This window comes from Strigops habroptila, chromosome 7 (genome assembly GCF_004027225.2).
Source record: "Strigops habroptila isolate Jane chromosome 7, bStrHab1.2.pri, whole genome shotgun sequence".
NCBI classification, from domain to species: domain Eukaryota; kingdom Metazoa; phylum Chordata; class Aves; order Psittaciformes; family Psittacidae; genus Strigops; species Strigops habroptila.
In genome coordinates, this window is record NC_044283.2 from 272,325 (window position 1) to 299,099 (window position 26,775).

General features: G+C 67.9%; 3 protein-coding genes and 2 non-coding genes across 14 annotated transcripts in view; 4 read left to right on the forward strand and 1 right to left on the reverse strand.

Moving 5' to 3' along the window:
- The window catches only part of DCTN1 (dynactin subunit 1), a 44,736-nt gene extending 29,857 nt beyond the window's left edge, over positions 1-14,879 (forward strand). For 6 of the 9 annotated variants that reach the window (XM_030492333.1, XM_030492329.1, XM_030492330.1 and 3 more), the window contains 21 exons: positions 754-913; positions 1,789-1,893; positions 2,716-2,907; positions 3,727-3,843; positions 4,493-4,645; positions 5,389-5,549; positions 7,331-7,499; positions 7,732-7,800; positions 8,575-8,637; positions 8,718-8,867; positions 9,604-9,765; positions 10,040-10,171; positions 10,338-10,466; positions 10,645-10,787; positions 11,413-11,579; positions 12,142-12,156; positions 12,593-12,726; positions 13,065-13,254; positions 13,681-13,757; positions 14,381-14,470; positions 14,574-14,876. In XM_030492333.1, coding sequence (XP_030348193.1) covers positions 754-913; positions 1,789-1,893; positions 2,716-2,907; positions 3,727-3,843; positions 4,493-4,645; positions 5,389-5,549; positions 7,331-7,499; positions 7,732-7,800; positions 8,575-8,637; positions 8,718-8,867; positions 9,604-9,765; positions 10,040-10,171; positions 10,338-10,466; positions 10,645-10,787; positions 11,413-11,579; positions 12,142-12,156; positions 12,593-12,726; positions 13,065-13,254; positions 13,681-13,757; positions 14,381-14,470; positions 14,574-14,711 — 2,716 coding nt within the window. In that variant the 3' untranslated portion in view covers positions 14,712-14,876. Of the gene's footprint in view, positions 1-753; positions 914-1,788; positions 1,894-2,715; positions 2,908-3,726; positions 3,844-4,492; positions 4,646-5,388; positions 5,550-7,330; positions 7,500-7,731; positions 7,801-8,574; positions 8,638-8,717; positions 8,868-9,603; positions 9,766-10,039; positions 10,172-10,337; positions 10,467-10,644; positions 10,788-11,412; positions 11,580-12,141; positions 12,157-12,592; positions 12,727-13,064; positions 13,255-13,680; positions 13,758-14,380; positions 14,471-14,573 lie in introns of all 9 variants that reach the window. The other 3 variants (XM_030492326.1, XM_030492331.1, XM_030492325.1) reach the window with 2 other exon arrangements.
- Positions 14,880-15,254: 375 nt separating this feature from the next.
- NOP56 (NOP56 ribonucleoprotein) lies at positions 15,255-18,952 on the forward strand. The gene is made up of 12 exons (XM_030492343.1): positions 15,255-15,313; positions 15,434-15,523; positions 15,861-15,975; positions 16,053-16,214; positions 16,294-16,492; positions 16,728-16,915; positions 16,994-17,145; positions 17,336-17,436; positions 17,637-17,785; positions 17,955-18,076; positions 18,267-18,407; positions 18,504-18,952. Exons 1-12 carry the CDS (start codon positions 15,311-15,313, stop codon positions 18,726-18,728), a joined length of 1,647 nt encoding a protein of 548 aa, XP_030348203.1. The 5' UTR covers positions 15,255-15,310; the 3' UTR covers positions 18,729-18,952.
- On the forward strand, positions 17,809-17,880 carry LOC115611078. The gene has a single exon (XR_003992452.1). It is a non-coding gene; the product is annotated as a small nucleolar RNA SNORD56 (small nucleolar RNA).
- On the forward strand, positions 18,114-18,181 carry LOC115611077. Its single transcript, XR_003992451.1, has one exon. It is a non-coding gene; the product is annotated as a small nucleolar RNA SNORD57 (small nucleolar RNA).
- A 79-nt stretch (positions 18,953-19,031) lies between the features above and the next one.
- Positions 19,032-26,513, reverse strand: IDH3B (isocitrate dehydrogenase (NAD(+)) 3 non-catalytic subunit beta). 2 transcript variants are annotated; one of them, XM_030492348.1, is made up of 12 exons: positions 26,372-26,513; positions 26,168-26,248; positions 24,742-24,840; positions 24,045-24,165; positions 23,106-23,166; positions 22,571-22,703; positions 21,641-21,774; positions 21,326-21,428; positions 21,091-21,237; positions 20,922-21,016; positions 20,781-20,841; positions 19,032-19,208 (listed from the first exon to the last, which is right to left on the reverse strand). In XM_030492348.1, exons 1-12 carry the CDS (start codon positions 26,405-26,407, stop codon positions 19,131-19,133), a joined length of 1,149 nt encoding a protein of 382 aa, XP_030348208.1. In that variant the 5' UTR covers positions 26,408-26,513; the 3' UTR covers positions 19,032-19,130. The 2 variants fall into 2 exon arrangements, with proteins under 2 accessions (XP_030348208.1, XP_030348207.1); XM_030492347.1 differs by lacking the exon at positions 19,032-19,208 and adding an exon at positions 19,649-20,517.
- Positions 26,514-26,775: the final 262 nt, after the last annotated feature.

The following is a 26,775-nucleotide window of genomic DNA, read 5'->3' on the forward strand; positions in this document are numbered from 1 at the left end:
GGACCCCCCTGCACAGGTCCTGCCCCAGTGTCTCTGGCTCAGCTCTGGGGTTGTTTCCCTGCATGAGCCCATCCCCTGGGGCTTTGGGCCTTTCCCCTCCGGAAGCCACATGTGCTTTAGCTGGAGGCTCAGGTGGGGCCTGGGGTGACCCCACCGCTGTCCCTGTGCCCCTTAGCCCCCCGTGTGGTGCGGTTCGGGGTGCCGGGGTGCAGAGAACACCCTGCGCTCCACGATGGCTGGTCCCGTAGGCCAGGAGGAGGTGGGAAGCGCCCCCTCCTGATGGGAAGCACCAGCAAGTGCCTTGCAGGGATGTCCAAAGCTGTGCCCGCTTGGGCTGGGGGGTGTGAAGACACGAGAGGAGCCCCCAGCACTTGTGCTTCGGGGGCAGAGCTGCCCCACACATCAGCAGGGCTCTGTTCCTGGTGTTAGTGAACACCTTCCTCCCCTGTGCTTTGTCCCCTTCCCTTCCCTTCCCTTCCCACCTCCATTCCCCACGTTCCCATCTCTGTCCTCTCCCTGTCACTCTCATTGTACCCAAGGAAGGTGCCACCTCATCCCCTGCTGCCCATGAGCTGTTCTGGGGGTCACTGCTCGTGGCCCCCCCAGGAGCTGCTCTGGAGGCTCCAATGGAGCTTGCACTGGGGTCTGGACCCCGCTGGTGCCCCCCAAGAGCCGGTGTGGGGAGGGAAGAGCCGCTCCTGCCGGGTTCCTGGCTCTCTGCTGGCCGTGATGGCTCCGCTTGCCCTGCTGCAGGATGCGGGACTTGTCTGCGTCCGAGAAGCAGGAGCACGTGAAGCTGCAGAAGCAAATGGAGAAGAAGAACACGGAGCTGGAGTCGCTGCGGCAGCAGAGGGAGAAGCTGCAGGAGGAGGTGAAGCAGGCGGAGAAGACGGTGGATGAGCTGAAGGAGCAGGTGAGGCTCTGGGCAGGACAGGAGGGTTTGGGGCATGGCGCAGGTCAGGCCTGGTCCCTCCAGGCATGGGGCACGTTCCTCAGTGACACACAGCGGGGACCAGAACCTGTGGGTCCCTGGGCGAAAGGGGACGGTGGAACCAGGCTGGGCTCTGCCTGGCCACGGGTGGCCCCTGGGCACAGGACACGGGGGGTACGTGGGGCTTCGGGGCTGCTCTGGGCTTGCTGCTCGCTCAGAGCTGCTCCATCACGTCCCCCTGCCCGGGTCACCCTCGTGAGGCTTGTCCTGGCCGGGCTGGGACCTTGGGGCAGGAATGGGGCAGCCCTCGGGAAGCCCTTGGGAGGGATGTGGAGTCAGCGCAGGCTGGGAGTCCCTCCAGCTGCAGCCCCTGAGCGCTGAGCTGTGTAGAGACGGGCTCTTCACGGGGGTGATGCTGCTTCAGGCAGGGCCCAAACTGCCCATCGCTGTCCGTGCTGAGGGTACAAGCTCTCAGCTGGCTGCTCGGGGGGCAGGAGCTTGGGAAGCCTTGTCACAGGGCTGGGGAGGCTCAACCACGAGGTCACCATCATGGAGCTGCTCAGCCTCGTGCCCTGATGCTGCAGCTGAAGAGCCAGAAGCACCCCAAGAGCCAAAGCCCGGCCCCCCTCTCCCCCGGCCCACCCTCGGGGCTGCTGGGTACGCTGCTTGGGTTGTTGGCTCATGCTCTGCCCCCAGGAGGAGCAAACCCTCACCCCGGGAGGGGGGGACAGTTACGAGCCACGGGCGCAGCTCGGCAGAGGGGTGCCGGGGGGATGGAAGGGGTTTGGAGCATGCAGCGCCCGGGCTCCGGGCCGGGTGTGACGTGACGTGACGTGGTGCGATGCGTGTGCTTGCAGGTGGATGCTGCTCTGGGAGCCGAGGAGATGGTGGAGACTCTGACAGAGAGAAACCTGGACCTGGAGGAGAAGGTCCGGGAGCTGCGCGAGACCGTCGGGGACCTGGTAAGCGGGATCGCACGGTGCGGGGGGCTGGGGGGCAGAGGGTGCCCCCCATGGTGTGACCATGTGCTGTGTGCTGTGTGCCATGTGCCGTGTGCTGTGTGCCGTGTCCTGTGTGCCATGTCCTGTGTGCCGTGTGCCGTGTGCCATGTGCCATGTGCCGTGTCTCGTGTGCCATGTCCTGTGTGCCGTGTGCCATGTCCTGCGTGCCATGTCCCATGTGCCATGTCCTGTGTGCTGTGTGCTGTGTCCCGTGTCCCATGTGCCATGTGCCGTGTCCTGTGTGCCATGTGCCATGTGCCATGTGCTGTGTGCCGTGTGCCATGTCCCATGTGCTGTGTGCATTGTGCCGTGTGCCATGCACCATGTGCCGTGTCCTGTGTGCCATGTCCTGTGTGCAATGTCCTGTGTCCCATGTGCCATGTCCCGTGTGCCATGTCCCGTGTCCTGTGTGCCATGTCCTGTGTGCAATGTCCTGTGTCCCATGTGCCATGTCCCGTGTGCCATGTCCCGTGTCCTGTGTGCCGTGTCCCATGTGCCATGTGCCGTGTGCCATGTGCCATGTCCCATGTGCCATATGCCGTGTGCCGTGTGCCGTGTCCTGTGTCCCGTGTCCCGTGTGCTGTGTGCCATGTCCCATGTGCCGTGTCCCGTGTGCCGTGTCCCGTGTGCTGTGTGCCATGTCCCATGTGCCGTGTCCCGTGTGCCGTGTCCCGTGTGCCGTGTCCCGTGTGCTGTGTGCCATGTCCCGTGTGCCGTGTCCCATGTGCCGTGTCCCATGTGCCGTGTCCCATGTCCCATGTGCCGTGTGCCGTGTGCCGGCAGGAGGCCATGAACGAGATGAACGACGAGCTGCAGGAGAACGCGCGGGAGACGGAGCTGGAGCTGCGGGAGCAGCTGGACATGGCGGCGGCGCGGGTGCGCCAGGCCGAGCGGCGCGTGGAGGCCGCGCAGGAGGCGCTGGCCGACTGCCAGCAAACCATCAGCAAGTACCGCGAGCTCACGGCGCAGCTGCAGGTGCGGCCCGCGGCGCGCACACAGCGCGGGGCGGCGCCAGCGCGGGGCTCGGCCCGCTCCGCCCGCGGGGCAGGAGGCGGGGCCCTGCGGGTTCCTTGGCTTTAGCACAGCGCCGCCCGCCGGGCGCTCGGGCAGCTCCCGATCCTCCTCCTCGCTGCCACCCATCCCTGCGTGCGGCACACAGTGAGCTCCCGGTGCTGCGCACTGCCCTCCCTGAGGGGGCGGGTGTGGGGAGCTTGGGTGGGCATGTAGAATCAGGGAATCAGGGAATGGTTTGGGTTGGAAGGGACCCGAAAGCTCCTCCAGCTCCAGCCCCTGCCCCGGGCAGGGACACCTTCCACTAGAGCAGGTTGCTCCAAGCCCCTGTGTCCAACCTGGCCTTGAACACTGCCAGGGATGGGGCAGCCACAGCTTCAATCTATTCCAATGTCCCCCCACCCTCGTAGTATAGAACTTGTATCTCATCCCTCTCTGCCCTCTTCCAGTTTGAAGCCTCCTCATCCCATCCCTCCATCCCTTGTCCAAAGCCCCTCTCCAGGTTTCCTGGAGCCCCTTTAGGCACTGGAGCTGCTCTAAGGTCTCCCCTTCAGGAGCCTTCTCTTCTCCAGGCTGCCCCAGCCCAGCTCTCTCAGCCTGGCTCCAGAGCAGAGCTGCTCCAGCCCTCGCAGCAGCTCCGGGGCCTCCTCTGGCCTCACTCCAGCAGCTCCACGTCCCTCTTGTGCTGCTGCCCCAGAGCTGGATCAGGACTGCAGGGGCTGTGGGGTTGTGTCTCCTCGGTGCTGGTTTCTGTGTCTCAGATCTCGCTTCTCTGTGTCCCAGGACGTGAACCGGGAGCTCATGAGCCAACAAGAAGCTTCTGCCGAGAAGCAGCAGCAGCCTCCGCCCGAGATGTTTGACTTTAAGATCAAGTTTGCAGAGACGAAGGCTCACGCCAAGGTAGGGCAGCGGGAGCTGCACACCCGCACCCCAGACCTGACAGGGAGCATTCAGTGCCAGCTCCAGGAACACAGCACTGGGAACACAGCACTGGGAACACAGCACCCGTGCCTGGGTGCCAGGTGCGGGGCTATTCCTGTGCACTGGGGCTGCCCCTGGGCACACACACGAGCCTGTGGTGCTCGTGCTGGCCATGGAAACAGCCTGGGGTGGCTGCTGGGAGCTGGGAGGAGCGTGGGACACAGAAGTGGCTCGGTAGGGAGCAGTGGAGGTGTGCAGGGAAGGCTTAATGGAGCAGAGTGGTTGAAGAGGAGGAAAAGCCGCTCTGCCTCTCTCCTGTGTGGTTTGTGTGCTGGGGGTGCTGAGCAGAACCCCCCTGCTCTGCTCCTGGCCATGCTGCAGCCAAAAGCCCCTGAGATACTTCCATTGCTTCTGCTGCCCCGCAGTGGGACCAGGCTGCTGCTGTGCCTGGGGTTAGAGCAGAGCCCCCACCAGCCCCTGGCACCTCCCCAGGGCACCGGTGGGTGACAATAAGCCCCTCCCCGGGTTTCCTGTAGCCCCTTTGGGCACTGGAGCTGCTCTAAGGTCCCCCAGAGCCTTCTCTGCTCCAGGCTGAGGGTTGCCCGGTGCTGAGCACGTGTCCCCGCAGGCCATCGAGATGGAGCTGCGGCAGATGGAGGTGCAGCAGGCCAACCGCCACGTCTCCCTCCTCACCTCCTTCATGCCCGACAGCTTCCTGCGCCACGGCGGCGACCACGACTGCATCCTGGTGCTGCTGCTCATCCCGCGCCTCATCTGCAAGGTGGGAGCGGGCCCCGGCCCCTTGGCAGGGGCTTGTGCTCGTCTGCCCTTGGAGCTCTGGGCTGCTGGGGCTTGGGTGTAATCACCAAACCGGGGCTAACCGGGAGCTGGTGGCTGTGCCACGGCAACGTGGGAATGCATCTCCCCTTGCTGTGCCAGTCACGTTCGGGATTTGGAATGTTTCCTACTTTGAGAACTTCCAAACTTTGTCAAGGGCCTGTAGGGCCAGGCCAAGGGGAATGGCTTTAACCTGCCAGAGGGGAGATTGAGATGAGCTCTGAGGCAGAAGCTCTTCCCTGTGAGGGTGCTGAGGCGCTGGCACAGGGTGCCCAGAGAAGCTGTGGCTGCCCCATCCCTGGCAGTGTTCAAGGCCAGGTTGGACACAGGGGCTTGGAGCAACCTGCTCTAGTGGAAGGTGTCCCTGCCCGGGGCAGGGGTTGGGGCTGGAGGAGGTTTAAGGTCCCTTCAACCCAAAGCAGGCTGGGGCTGGGTGATTGTCTGGGAGAGGGGAGGCGGGGGGAGCAGGTCCCTGCGGTGGGTGGTATCTCCATGGGGTGGCAGCTCCATGGGGTGGTGCCTCCATGGGGTGGTGTCTCCATGGCTGGACACTGGTGTGTCAGGGCTCGGTGCTTTGCTGTCCCGCTCACCCCCTGCGCGCTGCAGGAACCCTTCCCGGGCAGGCCGCTCCGTGGGGGGGTGCAGGGCACGGGGCAGGATGCGAGCGCGGGTGCTGTGTCCCCGCAGGCGGAGCTGATCAGCAAACAGGCGCAGGAGAGGTTCGAGCTGAGCGAGAGCTGTGCGGAGCGCGCGGGGCTGCGCGGGGCCGCGGGGGAGCAGCTCAGCTTCGCCGCGGGGCTGGTGTATTCCCTGAGCCTGCTGCAGGCCACGCTGCACCGATACGAGCAGTGAGTATCCGCCCGCGCTCCCCCCGGGAAGCACGGGGCGCCGCGCCTGCTCCTCTGCGCGGGGCTGGGGGCGCCTCGGCAGCGGGGCTGGGGGAGCTGGGGGCCCCGTTCGGTGCCCGCCGAGGGGATGGATCAGCCCCTCCGTTTTCCCCCCAGGAGCGTGCAGGGGTCCGGTTCTCCTACACGTGTTGCCCATTCCTCAGCTGTGCCCTGTCCGGAGGCCAGCCACAGCTTTGGTGCTTTCCTTTTCCACCCATCCTGCCAGGAGATGCTTCCCAGCCTCCTGCTGGGCTCGCTGCAGGCTCTCCCCTGCTGCCTCTTCCATGAGGGCCCAGTCTCCCAGGAGGAAGGTTTCAAGGGGCTGGGAATCGCCTTTGGGCACCAGGAGGGTTGTGTCTGGGGACGGGGCTCGCCCTGGGGCTTGCCCAGCTTTGCCCCTCTGACCCGGGGCACCGGCTCATCCCTGTGCTCCCGCACCACGGGCGCTGGTGGCTCAGAGAGTCTCCTCCTGCCTCCAGCCCTGCCTCTGCCCTGGAGCCTGGAGTGTTCTCCTGTTGTGGGCTCCCTCCTGTAGCTCCGCGCAGGAACACATCTGGTGTTCTACAGATGTGACCTTCATTGGCCCCTCTGTAGTTGTGGTGCTCCTGGGAGGTTCCCGTGGTTGGAGATGGCACCCAGGGGCCAAGCCCTGTGCTGGTGCCGTCAGTGCCTGCCCGGTGGCACGTTCAAAGGGGGTTCCTCAAACCTTGATCAGCCCGTCAGTGTCCCAAGAAGCTGACACCCTTGTGTCCACCCAGCCTGTCTGCGTCCCGTTGTGGGACCCTCCTGGAGAGCCCAGCACACTGGAAGGGGATTTGACTCTCCAGGAGCCCCCTGACAGTGTCACATCCCTTCTGGCAGTTACTCAGCTCTCTGGAGCCTGACACAAACCAGGCTTCGGCTGGAGAACTCTGTTACACCAGTGCAGGGCTGGGATGGATGAGGCTCAGGGATCATGGGTGGTGGCACACTGGCGGCTACACCAGCTTGGAGCAGCACACCACCAAGCTGTTGTCACTAACAGTAGTGGGAGTCGGTCATTTGGGGTATGTAGAATCCAGTTCTGACCCCAGAGGCATCCCCATGGGGGAGAAGACAGGTTATGATGGAGCCTTCCCCAACTTCTCCCCTCCTTTATTCACCTTCATGCTTCTCTACGCTCAGGTGGAGCTTGAGTGGCTCCTGCAGACTGTGTTCCTCACTGGTGTAACGTGCTCCTGCTTTCCTCGTAAGGATGTAGTCAATGAAATTGAGAGCACGTGCTCAGGGAGGGGTGGGGGCACCTGGGGGGTGGTCACTAGGGATGGAGGTGTGTGTTGATACTACAGTGATGTGGTATCGTGCTGTACCTATGTAATATATACCTGTACGTACTGTGTAATGGGCAAGGCAAGTGATTTCACCATAGTTGCTGGCTCAGCAGTGGACATATCCTCTTTCCCATTGGACCATGTGGTTTCCCATCTGGATGCAGTTCCCGCCATGTCCCCATCCCTGCAGGGGCCACAGCAGAGCCTGGCCGGGGTGTCCCCACTCCACTCCACCCTCCATTGCTCCTCCTGGCACGTGCTCGGGTGCAGGTTGTGCTGCCTGGAGCATGTGGTGGAGCAGATCCCAGCAACTCTATTCCACCCTGAATGTCTCCTGACACCTCAGCTCCTGGAGGTCCCACATCCCTCCGGTTCCACCCCCCGGCCCTCTCCCCGCACCCGGCCAAGCCAACACATCCCATTGCCTCGCAGGGCCCTTAACAAGTGCACTGTGGAGGTGTACAAGAAGGTGGGGACCCTGTACCCCGAGATGAGCGTCCACGAGCGCTCCCTGGACTTCCTCATCGACCTGCTGCACAAGGACCAGCTGGACGAGACCGTCAACGTGGAGCCGCTCACCAAGGCCATCAAGTACTACCAGGTGGGGCCCCGGGGGGGCCTGGTCCGGGCCGGGGTGCTCCTGCAGGGCGAGGAGCTGCTGCAGCCTCGCGCCATGTGCCAGGGCTGGAAGTGGAGCCCGTGGGCGCAGGAGAGGTCGCTCCCAGGGAAAACTTAGGCCAAAGCCTCCGCGTTTGGGGGCTTCTGGTCTCCTCAGGGGGGTTGTGTGCGGGGCAGCACTGGAGGGTGCTCATCTCTGCTGTCCCTCTCCGCAGCATCTCTACAGCATCCACTTGGCTGACCAGGCTGAAGACTGCACCATGCAGCTGGCTGACCACATCAAGGTGAAGGGGGGGAAACCTGGCCCCTGCCTTGGGGCGGGTTTTCATAGAACCACAGAATCCCAGCTGGGTTTGGGTGGGAAGTGTCCTTAAATGCACCCAGCTCCAACCCCTGCCCCGGGCAGGGACACCTTCCGCTAGAACAGGTTGCTCCAAGCCCCTGTGTCCAACCAGGTTTTGCCCTTTCTGCCCCTCCAAAACGAGAGGGGAAGTGCCTCCTCCCCCCTCTCCCACCACAGCCCCTTTTCCCCGCTCCCAGGGGTGCACAGAGGTGATGAGGGCTCCCAGGGCAGGGAATGGGGATGAGCCATGTGCTCTGCAGGTGTCTGGTGGAGGAGAAGAGCAGCAGGAGAGTGTGGAGAACCTGGTGCCTATAGGAGTGTTGTAGTGCCCTGAGCTCCTATGGGAAGTACCGGTGTCCCATGGAGCAGCCCAAAGCCTGGCTGATGCCTGTTCTACTGCTCCTGTAAATCCTGGAGCGTGGCAGGGCTGTATGTCATAGAATCATGGAATCCTGGAATGGGTTGGGTTGAAGGGACCTTAAAGCTCCTCCAGCTCCAACCCCTGCCCCGGGCAGGGACACCTTCCACTAGAGCAGGTTGCTCCAAGCCCCTGTGTCCAACCTGGCCTTGAACACTGCCAGGGCTGGGGCATTCATCACTGATGTGTATGGAGGCTCCATCCCATAATGCCCAGGAGCACAGGCCCCGCGTGCCCCGGGGCAGCTCTCCCGTGCCGGAGCTGTGCCTGGGCTGACGCCGCTGTGCTTGCTCTCAGTTCACCCAGAGTGCCTTGGACTGCATGGGGGTGGAGCTGTGCCGCCTGCGGGCCTTCCTCCAGGTACGGCGGGGCTGCGGGGCGCTGAGCCCGCGGCGGGCGCTGAGCCCGCGGTGGGTGCTGAGCCCCCTCCGTGTCCGCAGGCGGGGCAGGAGGCGTCCGACCTCGCCATCCTGCTCAAGGACCTGGAGACCTCCTGCAGCGACGTGCGCCAGTTCTGCAAGAAGATCCGGCGCCGCATGCCCGGCACCGACGCGCCCGGCATCCCCGCGGCGCTGGGCTTCGGGCAGCCGGTGAGCGCGGCACCGGCACCGGGGGGTCAGCGCGGCCCCTCTGGCTAAAGGGGAGCAGCAGCCGCTGCCCGGGGGAGAGCTGCGGGGCTGGAGGGTCTCTGGGTTTCGTGTTGCTACTTGGGATGGGGACAGGGACTTTGTGACCTTCCCTTCTCCAGCCCCCAGCTCCTTTTGCTTTTCCTGGTGTTTCCCGGCTTCACAGAGTCACAGAACCCCAGCCTGGTTTGGGTTGAGGGACCTTAAAGCTCCTCCAGCCCCTGCCCCGGGCAGGGACACCTTCCACTAGAGCAGGTTGCTCCAAGCCCCTGTGTCCAACCTGGCCTTGAACACTGCCAGGGATGGGGCAGCCACAGCTTCTCCCTTCAACCCCTTCCAGTGTCCCAGCACCCTCAGAGTGAAGAACTGCCTTGTGTCTCATCCAGCTCTTCCCTCTTCCAGTTGGAAGCCCAAACTCCTCATCCCATCCCTCCATCCCTTGTCCAAAGCCCCTCTCCAGGTTTCCGGGAGCCCCTTTAGGCACTGGAGCTGCTCTAAGGGCTCCCCAGAGCGCAGCAGAGGGGCAGGATCCTCTCCCTGAGCTGCTGCTCACGCTCTGGGGGTGCAGCCCAGCACACGGGGGGGTTCTGGGTTCAAGCACACACTGAAGCCGGGTCATGGGGAGCTTCTCCTCGCCCAGCACCCCAGGTCCTTCCCCGGGGCTGCCCCGTGCCCTCCAACCCTGGCCGTGCCGCCGCAGGTCTCGGACACGCTGCTGGAGTGCCGCAAGCACCTGACGTGGGTGGTGGCCGTGCTGCAGGAGGTGGCTGCTGCCGGGGCGCAGCTCATGGCGCCGCTGGCCGAGAACGAGGGGCTGCAGGCGCTCAGGCTGGAGGACCTGGCCTTCAAAGCCAGCGAGCAGGTGGGACCCTGCCCTGTGACCCCCCTTCCCTATGGATGTGTGTGAAGCCAGGACCCATCTCCCTCCAGCGCTGCCCGTGAGCAGCTCCGGGTGGGAGAGCGTGTGGAGCCGGGAATGCGGGCAGGGAATGGCAGAGCGCTTTGTGCTCCCAGCGCCATCCTGTGCTCCCTGCGGCTGTGCTCCACAGCCCAAGGCACTGCCGGCGCTCAGGGCTATGGGGCGTCAGGAGGGGGCTGTGACAGGGCACCCACCACCCTCTGCCCGCCCCTTGCAGATCTACGGCACCCAGGGCATCAACCCCTACGAGTGCCTGCGCCAGTCCTGCAGCATCCTCATCGCCACCATGAACAAGATGGCCACGGCCATGCAGGAGGGAGAGTACGACGCCGACAGGCCCCAGACCAAGGTGGGCTTCAGCTGTGGCTGGAGCTGGAGCGCCCGAGGAGCTCTGTGACCTCCCGCAGCGCTGCAGGGTGCCTGCGGGATGTGGGGGGACGGTCCCCTCCTGCCGTGCGGCTCCAGCTGCGGTTCCTCCGTGCAATGCCAACGTTGTCCCGTGTTCCCCGTTGCAGCCCACCCCCCCCGCCGAGCTGCGGGCTGCGGCGCTCCGGGCAGAGATCACGGATGCCGAGGGGCTGGGGCTGAAGCTGGAGGACAGGGAGACGGTCATCAAGGAGCTGAAGAAGTCCCTCAAGATCAAGGTGAGCTCCTCCTCCTCCGGCTCTGCCTTCCTGCCCGGGCAGCCGAGAGCTGGGCGCTGCCGTCCTGGGCACGTCCGTGCTCCGGGTGCCTGTGGCCAGGCTCCACCGGGCACCACAAGGAGCTTTCCTGGGCACCCACCACCCCTGGAGCTCTCTGATTCCTCTCCTGTTGCTGCAGGGTGAGGAGCTCAGTGAGGCCAACGTGCGGCTCAGCCTCCTGGAGAAGAAGCTGGACAGTGCATCCAAGGATGCGGATGACCGTGTGGAGAAGATCCAGACCAAGCTGGATGAGACCCAGACCCTGCTCAAGAAGAAGGAGAAGTGAGTGTGGGATGGGGCTGCAGGCGGAGGGTTCCTCGTGAGGAGTGGGCAGGAGGGCTTGAGGGTTTGGGAAGGGGGACATTAGGGGAGGACCCACAGGGGAACCAGCACGTGTTAATGGTGCAGAGCTGAGCACAAGGGGCCTGGGAAAGGGCCTGTTCAACTGCTCTTGTGTCCAGCTCTGGGGCAGCAGCACAAGAGGGACGTGGAGCTGCTGGAGCGAGGCCAGAGGAGGCCCCGGAGCTGCTGCGAGGGCTGGAGCAGCTCTGCTCTGGAGCCAGGCTGAGAGAGCTGGGCTGGGGCAGCCTGGAGAAGAGAAGGCTCCTGAAGGGGAGACCTTAGAGCAGCTCCAGTGCCTAAAGGGGCTCCAGGAAACCTGGAGAGGGGCTTTGGGCAAGGGCCTGTAGGGACAGGCCAAGGGGAATGGCTTTAACCTGCCAGAGGGGAGATTGAGATGAGCTCTGAGGCAGAAGCTCTTCCCTGTGAGGGTGCTGAGGCGCTGGCACAGGGTGCCCAGAGAAGCTGTGGCTGCCCCATCCCTGGCAGTGTTCAAGGCTGGACAAAGGCAGGAGCACTTGGCTGGAACATCCCTGGCCATTCCCGTGACTGTGTGTGCTCTCCCCAGGGAGTTCGAGGAGACCATGGATGCTCTTCAGGCCGATATTGACCAGCTGGAGTCGGAGAAGGTGGAGCTGAAGCAGCGCTTGAACAACCAGTCCAAGAGAACCATCGAGGGCCTGCGCGGTGCCCCGGCCTCCGGCGTCGCCTCCATCGTGTCCGGCATTGCCGGAGGTGGGTATCCAGCATCCCGGAGCTCTCGGATGCTTCTGCAGCTCCCGGGGGGTGTGTGCAGCCTGGAAGGGACCCGGGAGCTGGGAACGGCTGAGAGGGGAGGGAGGGGGCAGGAGGTCCTCAGGGTGCAGTGACCGGCAGCGTGGAGATCCTGCCCTGGTGCCCGGCGGCTCCGTGCCTGGACGGGCAGGGGGGTGGTGGCACCTCCATGGAGCCAGCCGGGGGGCCGTGGAGCCTGCAGTGCCTCTCCAGGCTGCCTGCATTGCTGCATCCCCGCATGGGGGTGCTGGGATGGAGCAGTCACCGCGATCAGCCCTCAGAGCCCCAGCAGGAGGTGGCTGCTGCGGGCTGCCCTGGGGCACCCATGGGTGCGCGTGTCCTGCCTGGCTTCCCCGCAGCCACGCGCATGGTCTGGGCTTGCCACGGAGCCCCAGTGCTGCTCCCGGGGTCAGGGACACGCGGGGGGTGAGCGCGGCTCCTCTGGCCACGGCTCTGCTCAGACCTGACCCTCAGCTTTAACTCTGCCTCTTCTTGTCTCCCGCTGCCCCCGGCCCTGCCGCAGAGGAGCCGCAGCGAGGTAGGAGCTGCCCCCGTGCCGTGCCAGCGCCCCGCATGCTCCCGCCCAGTGCATGCCGGGGGGAACGGCCCCCCAGGCACCCAGCATGGCCCGCGTGAGCCTGGGGTTGGGAGCAGGGCATGGCTCCGGGTCCTGCTCGGGGGCATTCCCGAACAGCGCTGGGGGTCCTGGAAGTGATGGGTGCGGAGTGACGGGGCGCAGAGCCCGGCACAGCCCCAGCGCTTCCCGCGGGGCACACGCAGGCAGAGGTTGTCCCTTTGCCCCGCACCACCATAGAGATCCCAGCACCACCACACCGTGCCCTGCACCACCACACTGTGCCCTGCACCACCATAGACATCCCAGCACCACCACACCGTGCCCTGCACCACCACAGCGTTGTGCCAGCATCACACATGGTGGTGGCTGATGCTGGTGCTCTTGTGCCCATCCGCAGGTGCCGGTGCCGGGCAGGTGCCAGGAGGTGGCTCAGGACCCGTCCAGGTGAAGGATTCGCCCCTTCTCCTCCAGCAAATCGATGCTCTGCAGCTTTCCATCAAGCACCTCAAGAACGAGAACAACCAGCTCAAGGTCAGGAGCCTGGTCCCGTGGTGGGTCCTGGGCTCAGGCTGCAGCGTGTCCCGAGGGGCTGGGGAGGTCCTGTGGGATGCAGTGTGCATGGGATGCGGTCCATGTGGGATGCAGTGTGCATGGGATGCGGTCCATGTGGGATGTGGTCCATGTGGGATGCATGTGTGTGGCATGTGGTCTATGTAGGATGTGGTCCATGAGGATGCAGTGCGCATGGGATGTGGTCCATGTGGGATGTGTACATGTGGGTTGCAGTGTGTGTGGGATGCAGTGTGCATGGGATGCCAGGTTCCTCCTGTTACCACCCTGCCCTAACGACCTTCCTCCCTGGCTGGCAGGGGATGAGGATGAGGATGGAGCTGGCCAGCCTGCCGCCGCTGCAGGTCCCCAAGGTGTCGGTGCCCAGGAGCAAGCAGGGGGAGGGCCTGGCCACGCAGCAGCTCTACCGCCAGACCAGCCAGCTCCTGGAGACCCTCTACCAGATGAGCGCCAACGCCAAGGTGGTGGACATGAAGCAGGCCAAGTCCGGTAGGTCCCGCACTAACACCGCTGAGGCTGCGCGGCTGGAGCGGGGTGAGCTTTGAGGGCCCTTCCAGCCCAAACCATCCCCTGGTCCCGGGGTGCTCACCCCGTGCAGCGGGGAACGCTCTGGTGTCCCCATGAGGTGCCCATCCCCGTGGCTGTGGGCACCAGTTCACACTGAGGGGCTGAAGCTGTGCCCTGGGGCCACTGTGGCTGAGCCTCACCCCTGGGGTGCTGCTCCCGGAGCCCCCCAAGCCCCTTCCCCTGGTGACAGGGCACCGGTGCCGGTGTCGGTGCCGCTGTCGGTGCCGCTGTCGGTGTCGGTGCCGGTGCCGGTGCCGGTGCGTGGCTGGACGGGAGCTCCGGGGCGGAGGCTGCTGCCTCCTGCTCGCTGCTGCCCCCGCCCGGCCGCGCTCACGCCCGGTCCCGCAGCGCGGAGCTCGGCGGCGCGGCTGCTGGAGCACACGGCCCGGCTCTGCGCGCTCAGCAGCGCCATCGACACCCTCAAGGTGAGGAGGGGGCCTGCGGCGAGGGACGGGGGGGTCTGGGGGTGGGGGGTGAGGGGCAGTGTGGGGCGGGTAAGGAGCTCTGTGCGGTGGCGACGGGCTCTGGGGGGTGGTGGGGGGCTCTGGGGGGTGGGTGTCCCAGGATGCGGGGTGGACAGCGGCTCTGTGGGGCGGGTGAGGGGTTCTGTGGGGCGGTGAGGGGCTCTGTGGGGCATATGAGGGGCTCTGTGGGGTTCTGTGGAGCAGGTGAAGGGCTCTGTGGGGTGCATGAGGTGCTCTGTGGGGTGGGTGAGGAACCCTTTGGGGTGGGTGAGGGGCTCTGTGGGGCAGATAAGGGTCTCTATAGGGCAGGTAAGGTGCTCTGTGGGGCAGGTGATGGGTCTCCATGGGTCAGCTGAGGTGCTCTATGGGGTAGATGAGGGTCTCCATGGCTCCCGTGAGGAGCTCTATGGGTCAGGTGATGGTCCCTATGGGTCAGGTGAGGTGCTCCATGGGTGGGTGATGGTCTCTATGGGTCCGGTGAGTGCTCTGTGGGGCAGGTGATGGTGTCTATGGGGCAGGCCTCCTGCGTGCAGCGCAGGAGCCGCGGTGGGGCAGGGCAGGGCTGACCCCGCGGTGCCCCCCAGGCTGACACCCTGCGGGAGATGGTGCAGCAGCAGCCGGGGGCCAGCGCTCAGACCAGCTTCGGCCTCTTCCCGTCCCCGTCCTTCCTCAAGGTGAGCTCCGGGCCCCGTCCCCGGGGGGGGGGGCCGGGCTACGGGGGGCAGGTGAGGCCCCCCCCGGCCCCGCAGCCCCCCCAGCGCCGCTCTGCCCCCCCAGGCCAAGCAGGAGCAGGCGCAGGGCCTCGCCTACTACGGCAAAGTGACCTTCCCTGGGGCGCCGGGGCAGGGCCGGGCGCACCGGCTGCTGCTCACCCCGGAGCTGCTGCAGGAGCTGCGCAGCCACCTCGGCTCCTGAACCGGGACCCCGCGCCCCGCTGCGTGACCCCCGGGTCCCCCCGCTCCGTGCAGACACTACGGGACCCCCCTACCCCCGCACTGCACCGGGGAACGGAGCCCCCGAATCTCCCCCCCCGGCCTCGGCACTCGCCATCTCTATCAATAAAGCTGCCCTGGACCTGCCGCGGCCCCGCGCCTCCGGCACCGGGAGGGGGGCACCGGGGGGGGGGGGGCGGAATGTCGCCGAGGGGACACACCGCGGGGGGAACACCGGGGGGGGGACAACGGGAGGGGGGAGCGACATTGGAGGGGACACCAGGCCCCGCCACGTGCGTCCGCAGGGGGCGTGGCTAGCGGAGCGCGGGAGCCGCGCGGGCGGCGGCCATTGGTCGCGGGGTAGGAAGGGGCGGGAGGTCGCGGCAGTTCCGGGGTTTGATTGGCGGAGACGGCGAAGGGGGGCGGGATCGCCCCGTCCTCTGTTTGATTGGCTGGGGGAGGAGTCGGAGGGCACAGCCCGCGCTGATTGGCGGGAGGCGCGGAGGGGCGGGCGCTGATTGGGTGAGGCGGGGTTCCGGCGGGCGGCCGGCACTTCCGGGCGGCGGCGGCGGCGGGGACAAGATGGTGAGTGCGGGCGGGCCGCGCCTGGAGCATCCGGCCGCATCGGGCCGGGGGGGGCCCCGCGGGGGCCGGGGCGGGCGCGGGGGGGGCCGCCGGGGCCGCCGGTGACCGCTGCCGGTGCAGGTGCTGCTGCACGTCCTGTTCGAGCACGCGGCCGGGTACGCGCTGTTCGCCGTGCGGGAGGTGGAGGAGATCAGCCTGCTCCTGCCGCAGGTACCGGGCACAGCGGGAACCGGGGCGGGGGTGGAGGGGGTCAGCCTGCGCCTGCCGCAGGGGCCGGGCACAGCGGGAACCGGGGAGCGGGAACCGGGGCGGGGGGTGGAGGGGATCAGCCCGCTCCTGGCACAGGGGCCGGGGAGCGGGGTGGAGGGCGCGATCCGGGATCGGGGATCAGGTCCCGGGGTGGGGGATGATCCGGTCCCGGGGGAGCGGGTCTGAGGCGCTCGGGGGGGCCGGGGTTGGAATCCCGGGTCTCTCGCCCCGGAGCCGCCGCGCTCTGTGCCGGTGGCTGGGGGGGGGGTCCGCGGCGGGCGCTGACCGGGCCCCGCAGGTGGAGGAGAGCGTCCTGAGCCTCGGCAAGTTCCACAACGTGGTGAAGCTCGTCGCCTTCTCCCCGTTCAAGTCGGCGCAGAGCGCGCTGGAGAACATGAACGCCGTGTCCGAGGGTGAGCGCCGCGGGGACCCCCCTCCCGCCGCACCGGCGGTGCCCGGCCCCGCTGACCCCCCCTGCCCCCCCCCCCAGGGCTCCTCCACGAGGACCTGCGGCTGCTGTTGGAGACCTCGATGCCGGCCAAGAAGAAGAAGGCGCTGCTGGGGGTGGCGGACGCCAAGATCGGGGCGGCCATCCTGGAGGAGCTGGGTTATCAGTGCCAGACCGGCGGCGTGGTGGCCGAGCTGCTGCGCGGTGCGTGGGGCCGGCACCGGGGGGGGCACACACCGACCCCAGAGCCCGGCGGCACCGGTGACACCGTGTCCCCGCGCAGGGATCCGGCTGCACTTCCACGCGCTGGTGAAGGGCCTCACGGCCCAGTCGGCCTCCAAGGCGCAGCTGGGGCTGGGGCACAGCTACTCCCGCGCCAAGGTGAAGTTCAACGTGAACCGCGTGGACAACATGATCATCCAGTCCATCAGCCTGCTCGACCAGCTCGACAAGGACATCAACACCTTCTCCATGCGCGTGCGGTGAGCGGGGCCCTGCCGCGGTGCTGGGAGGGTGCTGGGGGGGTGGGTGCCCCTCCCCACGCTTACCACAGGCCGCTGCCCCTCCGGCTGCCTGTACAGGACGGGGAGGGAGAGCAGTGACCCGGGGCCGGCCGGTTGTGGCCACGGTGCCGCGGCCGGAGCGTGCCCGGGGGGGACAGAGGCAGCGAGGTGCTGAGCGGGGGCGCTGATGCTGTCCCCGTTGCTGTCCCCGCAGCGAGTGGTACGGGTACCACTTCCCTGAGCTCATCAAGATCGTCCCCGAGAACTCCATGTACTGCCGCGTGGCCAAGTTCATCGGGAACCGCCGGGAGCTGAGCGAGGAGAGCCTGGAGGGGCTGGAGGAGATCGTCATGGACGGCGCCAAGGCTCAGGCCATCCTGGATGCCTCCCGCTCCTCCATGGGTGAGCGCGGGGTGGCGGCTCCAGTGGGAGAGCTCCGGTGTCCCCGTTGGCGCCGCTGACCCCCCCGTGCCCCGGCAGGGATGGATATCTCCCCCCTGGACCTCATCAACATCGAGAGCTTCTCGAGCCGCGTGGTCTCGCTGTCCGAGTACCGCCGGGGGCTGCAGGAGTACCTGCGCTCCAAGATGAGCCAGGTGGCTCCCAGCCTGTCGGCGCTCATCGGGGAGGTGGTGAGTGTGACCCTGCACACGCGTGTGCACACGTGTGCCCCCCGGCTCGGACGTGATGTCCCAGTGAATCTGTCAATCCCCTGAGCCGTGCTGCTGACACCTCGCTGCTGATCCGGGCCCGGGGGCTGTGTCCGGCCCCGCTCCGGGCCCCTGCGGCGCCGCAGCCCCAGTGCCCCCTCTCCCCGCTCAGGTGGGCGCGCGCCTCATCTCGCACGCCGGCAGCCTCACCAACCTCGCCAAGTACCCGGCGTCCACCGTGCAGATCCTGGGCGCCGAGAAGGCGCTCTTCAGGTACCGCTGCGGGCGGCCGCCGTGATGGCGCCACCGGGCACCGGCTGTGACGGGGCCCGGCCCCGGGTGAGCAGCCGGAGCCGGTGTCTGAGCGACCGCCGGGGGCGGGGGGGGGCGATGGGGGCAGCGTCCGTCCGTGCCCCCCCCGGTGGCGGGAGGGCGGCAGCTCCGGGCGCTGCTGACGGCCCCGCTGGTTGCAGGGCGCTGAAGACGCGCGGGAACACCCCCAAGTACGGGCTCATCTTCCACTCCACGTTCATCGGGCGCGCGGCCGCCAAGAACAAGGGCCGCATCTCACGGTACCTGGCCAACAAGTGCACCCTGGCCTCGCGCATCGACTGCTTCTCAGGTGGGGCCGCGGCGCCGCCGCCTCTGCCGTGATGGCAACGTTTTTCGTCAGCAGCATCTCACCCCGTGAATGGTGACAGCTCTGGGGCTGAGCAGAGCGCGGCGGCCGTGGGGCGCACGGGGGGTGCTGGGGGGCACCGGGTGCTGACCCCCCCCGCCGCGTCCCACAGAGATCCCCACCAGCGTGTTCGGGGACAAGCTGCGGGAGCAGGTCGAGGAGCGTTTGGCCTTCTATGAGACCGGGGAGCCGCCGCGCAAGAACCTGGACGTCATGAAGGAGGCCGTGGTGGAGGTGAGGCCGGGGGGGGGCTGGTGGGGGGTCCCCCTGTTGGAGGTGATGTCAAACCCTGTCCTGACCCACCGTGGGGGGAAAAGACTGATTTAATGAGGCTGATCCGACAGCGGGGCTGAGCGCTGGGCTGGGGGCTGAGCGCTGCGCTGGGGGCTCATCCTGGCCTGACTCTCTTTTTTCCCCCCCGCAGGCGGGGGAGGTGGTGGCCGAGGTGAAGAGGAAGCAGGAGAAGAAGGAGAAGAAGAAGAAGAAACGGGAGAAGCGGCGGTTGGAGGCGCTGGCGGCGGCGGCACAGGAGGACATGGAGGAGAACTCGGTGCCGGAGCCCGAGGTGAGGGCAGGGGCGGGATCGGGCTGGGGATGGACACAGGGATGGGGATGGACACGGACACGGCTCCAGCTCCTCCTGACCCCACGGCTCCTGCAGGAGAATGACGCGGAGCCCAAGAAGAAAAGGAAGAAGAAGAAGCAGCAGCGGGAGGAGGCGGAATCGGAGCCAGAGGAGAGTGGGCTGCAGGAGGAGGAGGAGGCCGAGGCCGTGCCCAAGAAGAAGAGGAAGGTGACGGCCGAGGCTGAGCAGGAGGAGGAGGAGGAGGATGAGAAGAAGAAGAGGAAGAAGAAGAAGAAGGTGGCGCGGGACGAGGAGGACTGAGGGCGCCGGCCCCGTGCTCGGACTCTTGGACTGGCTGGAGCTCGGTGCGGCTGCGGTAACCGTGTCCTGGCCCCGCGAGTGCTCCGCGGCCGCGGTGCCGCACGTGGCATTAACCCCTCCGGGCCCCATAGCCCCGTTGGGGGTGTCCTGGGCTGTGTGTGGGGCCCGGGGCTGTCCCCGCCGGGGGGGCGGGAGCCCCTCAGTAAAGCGCTGCCGTGGTTGGAGATGCTCTCTTGGTGCTGTGGTGGTGGGGCTGGGGGGGACAGCGCTGCCGCCCCAAGGCAAGGACGGGGCAGCCCCTCGTGCTGCAGAGCCCACGTTTATTGGAGGGAAGCCATAAATAACACGGGGGGTGGGCACGGGAGCAGGAGGATGAGGAGGGTGAGGAAGGGGGAAGCTGCCCTACGCGTCCAGGGCCCCGATCACGGCTTGGGTGAAATCGTGGGACGTGGCGTAGCCCCCCATGTCCGCTGTGCGCACCTGCAAGGAGAGGGCAGCGTTAGGGGGGACCCCAGCCCCGAGCTGGGGCTGGCACCAAAGGAGGGGCTTAGGGGGTCCCTGAGCTGTGGGGAGGGAGCCGAAGGGTCCCCCGGCCCCATGGCAACTGCTTTGGGGCACCCTGACCCCCAGCACCCCGCTGTGGGGCACCTGGCTGGGGCTGAGGGGTGGCAGAGGCACTGGGGGCTCAGCCCCACAGAGTCTCTCCCATGGGGTGTCCCAGCCCCTGTTCCCAGGTGGTTTCTGAGGGTCTGGGGGAGGCTGTTGTGGATGTCGGGGCCATTCCCTGCTCTCAGCCCCATCAGGCTCGAGGGGCTGGGGAGGAGCTGGCAGCGGTGCTGAGCCCCCCGTGCTCGCTGCCAGCCCCGCTTCTGCCCCCCAACCACCCCCCGGCCTTGGGGAGCAGCAGGCACAGGCAGAGCTGGGGGGGGCTTTGCACCCTTTATTTGCAGACACGAGTACACAGCGCAGCAGCAAGCGCACGGCCCGCATGCTCCTGCACACGCGTGTGCACAGACACACGTACACACACATGTGCACACACAGACACACACGTGCAGGGCTCAGCCGCCGTGGTCCCACTGCCCCAGCTGGGGCAAGCGCCGGCTCCTGCCCCTCGGCTCCGTGGGGGGAATCTGCAGCTCATGGGGATGCTCCGGTGCCGGGAGGGGCTGCTCTGCCCCCCCAGCCCGGGGCTGCTTCCCAAGCTGGGCACTGCCCGGGAACAGCCACGGCTCCCACGGGAATGGGCTGGAATAGGGGGGGGACGGGCTCTGTGCCCCCTGGTCCCACTTAGTGCTGAAGCTGCTGCAGGCGGGAGGGGGCGCCCACAGCAACTGTGGTCCTTGGGGGGTCCCTGTGGGCTTGGGGGGGTCCCTGTGAGCTTGGGGGGTCCCTGCGAGTGTGAGGGGGTCCCTGTGGGCTTGGGGGGTCCCTGTGAGCTTGGGCGGTCCCTGTGAGCTTGGGGGGGGTCCTGTGGGTTTGGGGGATCCCTGAGCTTGGGGGGTCCCTGTGAGCTTGGGGTGCTGCCCATCACCCCATCAGCAGAGGGAAGCTGCCACCACCCTCCTGCTGAGGGGCAGAGGAGCCGTGGGCAGGACGAGCTGTGCCAGGCAGGGCCATGCTGTGCGCTGTGGGTGCTGCCGTGGGTGCTGCTGTGGGTGCAGTGGGTCCCGGGGGGGGGGGGGGCAGTGGGGCGCTCCTATGCCCCATAGTGGGGGTGCAGGTTGTCAATCACAGACTTGACGAAGTCAGAAGTTGTGGAGTAACCGCCCAGGTCCCGCGTCCGAACCTGGAATCCAACAGGGGGGAGAGACGGGAAAGGCGGCGGTGAAGGGGGGAAGGGGGGTGGGAGGGGACGGGAGCGGCTGCCCTGAGCACCCGGCCCTGCCCGTGCCACAGAGCCAGGGGACAGGGCACGGGGATGGCATGGACACATGGACACAGCGACAGAGACACAGGGACATGGACACAGACGCACGGACACAGGGACATGGGCTTCCGAGCGGGAGCAACTCCAGCCTCACTCCATGGCACTCACACCCCGACACTCACTTTGCCGCCTTTGATCACCTTCTTCACCGCGTCCGAGATCAAGTTGGAGTGGAATTCCAGGCTGGGGAGAGGGGGGAGCTGGAGTCAGCCCCACTGCCCCACTGCCCCCCCACTGCAGCCCCACTGCCCCCCGGTACGCACTTGAGGTGCCGCAGCATGTTGGCGGCCGACAGCAGCATCGCGGTGGGGTTGGCGATGTTCCTGCCCACGGCCTGGGCGAAGGGGTGCCGGGCGCCCTGCGGATGGACACCACGGTGAGGGACCCCCCTCAGCCCCCCCCCAGAGCCCCCCCGGCCCCGCAGCCCCTCACCATCTCGAACACGGCGTACTCGGCGCTGTAGCTCTCGCCGGGCACGACGCCGGCGCCCCCCACCAGCCCCGCTGCCAGGTTGTCCACGATGTTGCCGTAGAGGTTGGGCATGACCAGGACGTCGAACTGGTACGGGTTCTGCACCAGCTGCGGGAGCAACGGCCATAGGGGGAGCTGTGGTGGGATGGGGCGAGCTCCTGCCCCCAGCCCCTGCCCCACCGCCCCTGCCCCTCACCTGCATGCAGCAGTTGTCGATGATGATGGTGTCAAACTTGATCTTGGGGTAGAGCTCCGCCACCTCCCTGCAGCACTGCAGGAAGAGCCCATCGCCCAGCTTCCTGCCGGGGGACACCACAGGAGCTGCAGCACCCGCAGCACCCGCGCCCCGGCACCCGCAGCGCCAGGGGTGAAGCGGCCCCGGGGAGCAAGGGGGGCTGGTTTCCAGCCGGAACGCCGGAGCTGCTCCGGGCGCAGCTGCCACCACAGGCTCATGCTGGGCTCATGGCTAAGGCCGTTCCCAGGGGACGCAGGGCTGGGCGCCAGCACTCACATGATGTTGGCCTTGTGCACGGCCGTGACCTTGGAGCGCCCTTTCTTGGTGGCGTAGTCGAAGGCGAACTTGGCGATGCGCTGGGACTTGGCGCGGGTGATGATCTTCAGGCACTCGATGACGCCCCTCACGCTCTGCAGGGAGCGGAGGGGCAGCACGGAGCCCCCTCCGTGCCCCCCCAGCCTGTGCCAACCCCCTGCACCCACCCCCTGCACCCACACCCCTGCACCCACCCCCTGCACCCAGCCCCCTGCACCCACCCCCCTGCACCCACCCCCTGCACCCAGCCCCTGCACCCACCCCCTGCACCCACCCCCTGCACCCAGCCCCCTGCACCCACCCCCCTGCACCCACCCCCTGCACCCACCCCCTGCACCCACCCTCTGCACCCACCCCCTGCACCCACCCCCTGCACCCAGCCCCTGCACCCAGCCCCTGCACCCAGCCCCCTGCACCCAGCCCCTGCACCCAGCCCCTGCACCCAGCCCCCTGCACCCACCCCCTGCACCCAGCCCCTGCACCCAGCCCCTGCACCCAGCCCCCTGCACCCACCCCCTGCACCCAGCCCCGCTGCTCCGGTGCATCCACATCCCGAGGTGCTCCCCTCACCCATGGGTGCCCCGGGAGCAGCGCTGCTGCCCGGCCCTGCCCCCCGGCGCTGGGGGGAGCGGGAGAACGTGGTCCCAGCAGTGAGGGAAGTCACCCACGGAACCAGGGAACGGGTTGGGGTGAAGGGACCTTAAAGCTCCTCCAGCTCCAACCCCTGCCCCGGGCAGGGACACCTTCCACTAGAGCAGGTTGCTCCAAGCCCCTGTGTCCAACCTGGCCTTGAACACTGCCAGGGATGGGGCAGCCGCAGCTGCTCTGGTGCCAGCGCCCCCCCCAGGGCAGCGGTGCCCCCCCGGAGCCCCGTGTGCTGGGGGTCCTCACCTCGTGCTCCAGGGCACTGTACTCGCCCTCCGTCTGCTCCCGGATGATGACCAGGTCCAGGTTGTTGTGGCGCGTCTGGTACCCAGAGAGGCTCTTCACGTGCACCACGTTGGCAAAGAGGTCCAGCTTGCGCCTGGGGGAGCACGGCTTCCCTGGGTGACCCCCTCCCACCACCCCAGAGCGAGGAACTTCCCTGTATCCCGCCCAACTCTTCCCTCTGCCGGTTGGAAGCCCAAACTCCTCCTCCCATCCCTGCAGCCCTTGTCCAAAGCCCCTCTCCAGGTTTCCTGGAGCCCCTTTAGGCACTGGAAGGCTGGATCTATCTATCTGTCCCTTCATCCATACACCCATCCATCCATCCACCCACCCATGCACCCCCCCACCCCCCTCCCTCCCCAGCAGGGTCACACTGAGCTGAGGCAGTTCCTGCCCAGGCAATCCCCAGGGATTCTCCCTTCCCGGTAACACAGGATCTCCAGACTCGCTCCCTCAGCCCCAGCACCCAGCAGGATGGTGCTGCAGCCCCAGCGCTCACCTGAGCCTCATGTCGTAGGAGGCCAGCTCCCCCTTGTACTCCATGGGGGTGTGGATCTTCCCTGCGGGACAGGGGCAGTGAGAGCCCGCAGCGCAGCGGGGCCCGGGCGGTGCCTTCCCCGCGCCCTGACCGCGGCGATTCCCACCACCCAAAGCACCCAGCGCTGCCTGCCATGGGGCCACGCTCCCTGCGCACGCAGGGGCAGGGGGCTGGGGGCAGGGGGCTGGGGGCAGGCACGGTGCTGGGGGCAGGCAGGGTGCAGGGGGCAGGCAGGGTGCTGGGGGCAGGCAGGGTGCTGGGTGCAGGCAGGGTGCTGGGGGCAGGCAGGGTGCAGGGGGCAGGCAGGGTGCTGGGTGCAGGCAGGGTGCTGGGGGCAGGCAGGGTGCTGGGGGCAGGCAGGGTGCTGGGGGCAGGCAGGGGGCTGGGGGCAGGCACGGTGCTGGGGGCAGGCAGGGTGCTGGGGGCAGGCAGGGTGCTGGGGGCAGGCAGGGTGCTGGGGGCAGGCAGGGGGCAGGCAGGGTGCTGGGGGCAGGCAGGGTGCTGGGGGCAGGCAGGGTGCAGGGGGCAGGCAGGGTGCTGGGGGCAGGCAGGGTGCTGGGGGCAGGCAGGGTGCAGGGGGCAGGCAGGGTGCTGGGGGCAGGCAGGGTGCTGGGGGCAGGCAGGGTGCTGGGGGCAGGCAGGGGGCAGGCAGGGTGCTGGGGGCAGGCAGGGGGCTGGGGGCAGGCACGGTGCTGGGGGCAGGGTGCTGGGGGCGGGCAGGGGGCAGGCAGGGTGCTGGGGGCAGGCAGGGTGCTGGGGGCAGGCAGGGTGCTGGGGGCAGGCAGGGGGCAGGCAGGGGGCTGGGGGCAGGCAGGGTGCTGGGGGCAGGCAGGGGGCAGGCAGGGTGCTGGGTGCAGGCAGGGGGCTGGGGGCAGGCCGGGCCCCTCTGCCTGCCCTCACCTATGATGGCCACTTTACTCTCCTTCATGGAGTCGATGACCTCGTCCAGCTTCTCCTCCGAGGCCATGTTCTGCACCTCGCTCAGGTAGTGCTCGTCGAACACCACCGGCACGCTGGCGGCCTGCACAGGGGACACGGGGACAGGAGGCACTGCCCATCCCGCAGGGACCAGGGGACCTGCACCCATGGCACGGGACCCGGCCGCTGGGGACGCGGGTGCTGGGGACCCAGGTGCTGGGACACGAAGCCCTGAACTGGCAACAGGCTCTGCGCTGGCGCAAGCGGGACGAGGAGCTTGAGACGCTGAGCCTGGAGCTCTGGGGCGCTTCGGGCCCACCTGAGCAGTGGGGCTGCGTCACCCCTAAGCCCAGGACTCCCCCTTCTTGCTGTAACAGGGGTAACTGGAGGCTCTGGGGCAGCAGCACAAGAGGGACGTGGAGCTGCTGGAGCGAGGCCAGAGGAGGCCCCGGAGCTGCTGCGAGGGCTGGAGCAGCTCTGCTCTGGAGCCAGGCTGAGAGAGCTGGGCTGGGGCAGCCTGGAGAAGAGAAGGCTCCTGAAGGGGACACCTTAGAGCAGCTCCAGTGCCTAAAGGGGCTCCAGGAAACCTGGAGAGGGGCTTTGGACAAGGGATGGAGGGATGGGACAAGGGGAACGGCTTCACCGTGCCGGGGGACACGAGCTGCGGGCAGGGCTTTACCTTGAACACCTCCTTGACCGCGTGCATGAGCTCGGGGCCCACCCCGTCCCCCGGCAGCATCGTCACCTGGAACGTGCCCTCGGCCTTGGCATGCTCTGACTGCAGGGAGCAGAGCGGGGTCAGGCCCGCTGCTGCCCCAGCGCAGGGACGGGGGTCACCGAGGGCGCGGGGAGCACCTGCCCCACAGCCCGGCCCCCCCGCACAGACCCGCTGCAGCGCCAGCAGCGACCTTCAGCTCGAGCAGCTGAGCCCCGCGCGCGGCACCCCCCGTCCAACAGCACCACGAGAGCCCTCCCGCAGCATTCCGGGTGTCACCTGCCCCCGGCGAGCACAGCGCGTCCCCTCCGGCAGCCAAGAGCTCGGCTCTGCCCTATCGAGTGTCCCTCATTGCCTCCTCGTGTCACCGTGACCTCCTGAGCCCCCTGCGCTGTGGGGTCCCACGCTCTCACCCCACAGCTCCTGCTTTGTGTGGGTCTGGACACAAACCCAGCCCCTGAGACCATTCCCATCTCCGCACGGTGCTGCTGCCCCGCTGCAGCTGCCCCCCGCTTTTACACGGGCTCTCACTGACCCCCCCTCCTTCAGCCTGTAATTCCCAGCACGGAGCTGAGCTCTGACATGGGATTGCCCCGGCCCGGCCGCTGGGATTGGAGTCACAGGCAGAGACAAGCTCACCCAATGGTTTGACCTGACACCGAAAGGTGTGAACAAGCAGCACCTCAGTGACACAGGGCACAGGGTGACGGTGAAGGGTGAGCAGGGAGGCAGGAGCGGAGCCCGGACCGCTCACTTTCAGTGCCTCGGGGTCGAGCTCGGGGGCAGAAAACCCCAAGCACCACCAGCGATGGCCCCGCCAGGGGCAGCCGAGCACCCGCGGAGGGGACCTCCGAGCTCAAGGTCAAAAGAACAGCCCCAGCCTGAGCCCTTCCCTTGGGCCCCTTCGCTGTCACCGCAACCAGCAGCGCGGCCAGGCAGGAGCTGCCACCGCCTGCGACAGGCACCGGCACCGGCACCGCCGGGGCTGCTCCTGCTCCGCTGAGAACCACTCACCCCCCAGCCCCTGCTGCTGCCCACGGTGTGTGCCCCCCGCGTGTGCGGCACCGCCGGCCCCTGCCTCACCCACCCCTAAAGCTGCCGCCCCATCCCCTGCGCTGGCTGCGGCTCATCCCCTGCGCCGGCTGCGGCTCATCCCCTGCGCCGGCTGCGGCTCATTCCCTGCGCTGTTCCACGTTAAGCAGCCCGGGCAGCCCGGGCACGGTGGGGCCGGGCTGACACGCCGGGCTCAGCCGTCCCCCTCCCCGCCGCAGCCCCCCGGAGCGCTCCCGCCGCAGCCGCAGGAGCCCCGGGCCGGGGGAGCTGGGGAGGAGGGAACGCGGCTGGAGGGGAAGGCGCTGCCCCGGGCAGGGCCCCCCCGCCCCGCTCTCACCTTGGCCTGCGGGATCTGCTGCAGCGCGGGGGGCACGCGGAGGCCCCTCCACAGCCCGAGGCTCGGGGTGCGCAGGAGCCCCTGGGGGGAGGCAGAGCGGGGGTGAGACACCGCAGCCCCCCATGGCCCCCCATAGCCCCCCATGTGCCCCCCATGGCCCCCACCGCCCCCCGGCCCTCACCGCCCCCCGGCCCCGGCCCTCACCGCGGCCGCCGCCCGCCCCGCTCCCAGCGCCGCCATTCCTCCGCCCCACAATGCACCGCGGCACCGGCGCGGCGCCGGTACGGCCGCGCCAGAGAGGGGCGGGAGCGAGGCCGGGGCCCCGCAGCGCCCCCTGGCGGGCGGGCGGAGCATGGAAGGGACATACACACACCACACCCCCCCCCAAAGAGCCGCCGCAGGGTCCTAGCGCCCGCACTGAGCCCCCCCCGGGGACATCCCACCGCCCCTGGGACATCCCACCTTGCAGACAGCCCCAGGGCCTGCTCCAGGACCCCGGCACCCCTCCCCAGACCGCGGTGCCCCCCGTAAATGCCCTACAGCCCCCCCCAACCCTGTGCCCCCATGCTGGGAGTGCCCTAAAGCCCCCTCTCCAACCCTGCACCCCT

Bases quoted from the DNA above. Each gene is read 5' to 3' on its own strand.
- IDH3B (XM_030492347.1), bottom strand. From the start codon at position 26,407: ATGGCGGCGCTGGGAGCGGGGCGGGCGGCGGCCGCG. The intron at 21,238-21,325 runs GTGAGGGGCAGG...TTGCTCCCGCAG, and splicing joins TCGACAACTGCTGCATGCAG to CTGGTGCAGAACCCGTACCA. The intron at 21,017-21,090 runs GTGAGGGGCTGC...GTCCATCCGCAG, and splicing joins AGTACGCCGTGTTCGAGATG to GGCGCCCGGCACCCCTTCGC.
- NOP56 (XM_030492343.1), top strand. The intron at 15,976-16,052 runs GTGAGCGCCGCG...CCCCCCCCCCAG, and splicing joins CATGAACGCCGTGTCCGAGG to GGCTCCTCCACGAGGACCTG. The intron at 17,437-17,636 runs GTACCGCTGCGG...CGCTGGTTGCAG, and splicing joins GCCGAGAAGGCGCTCTTCAG to GGCGCTGAAGACGCGCGGGA.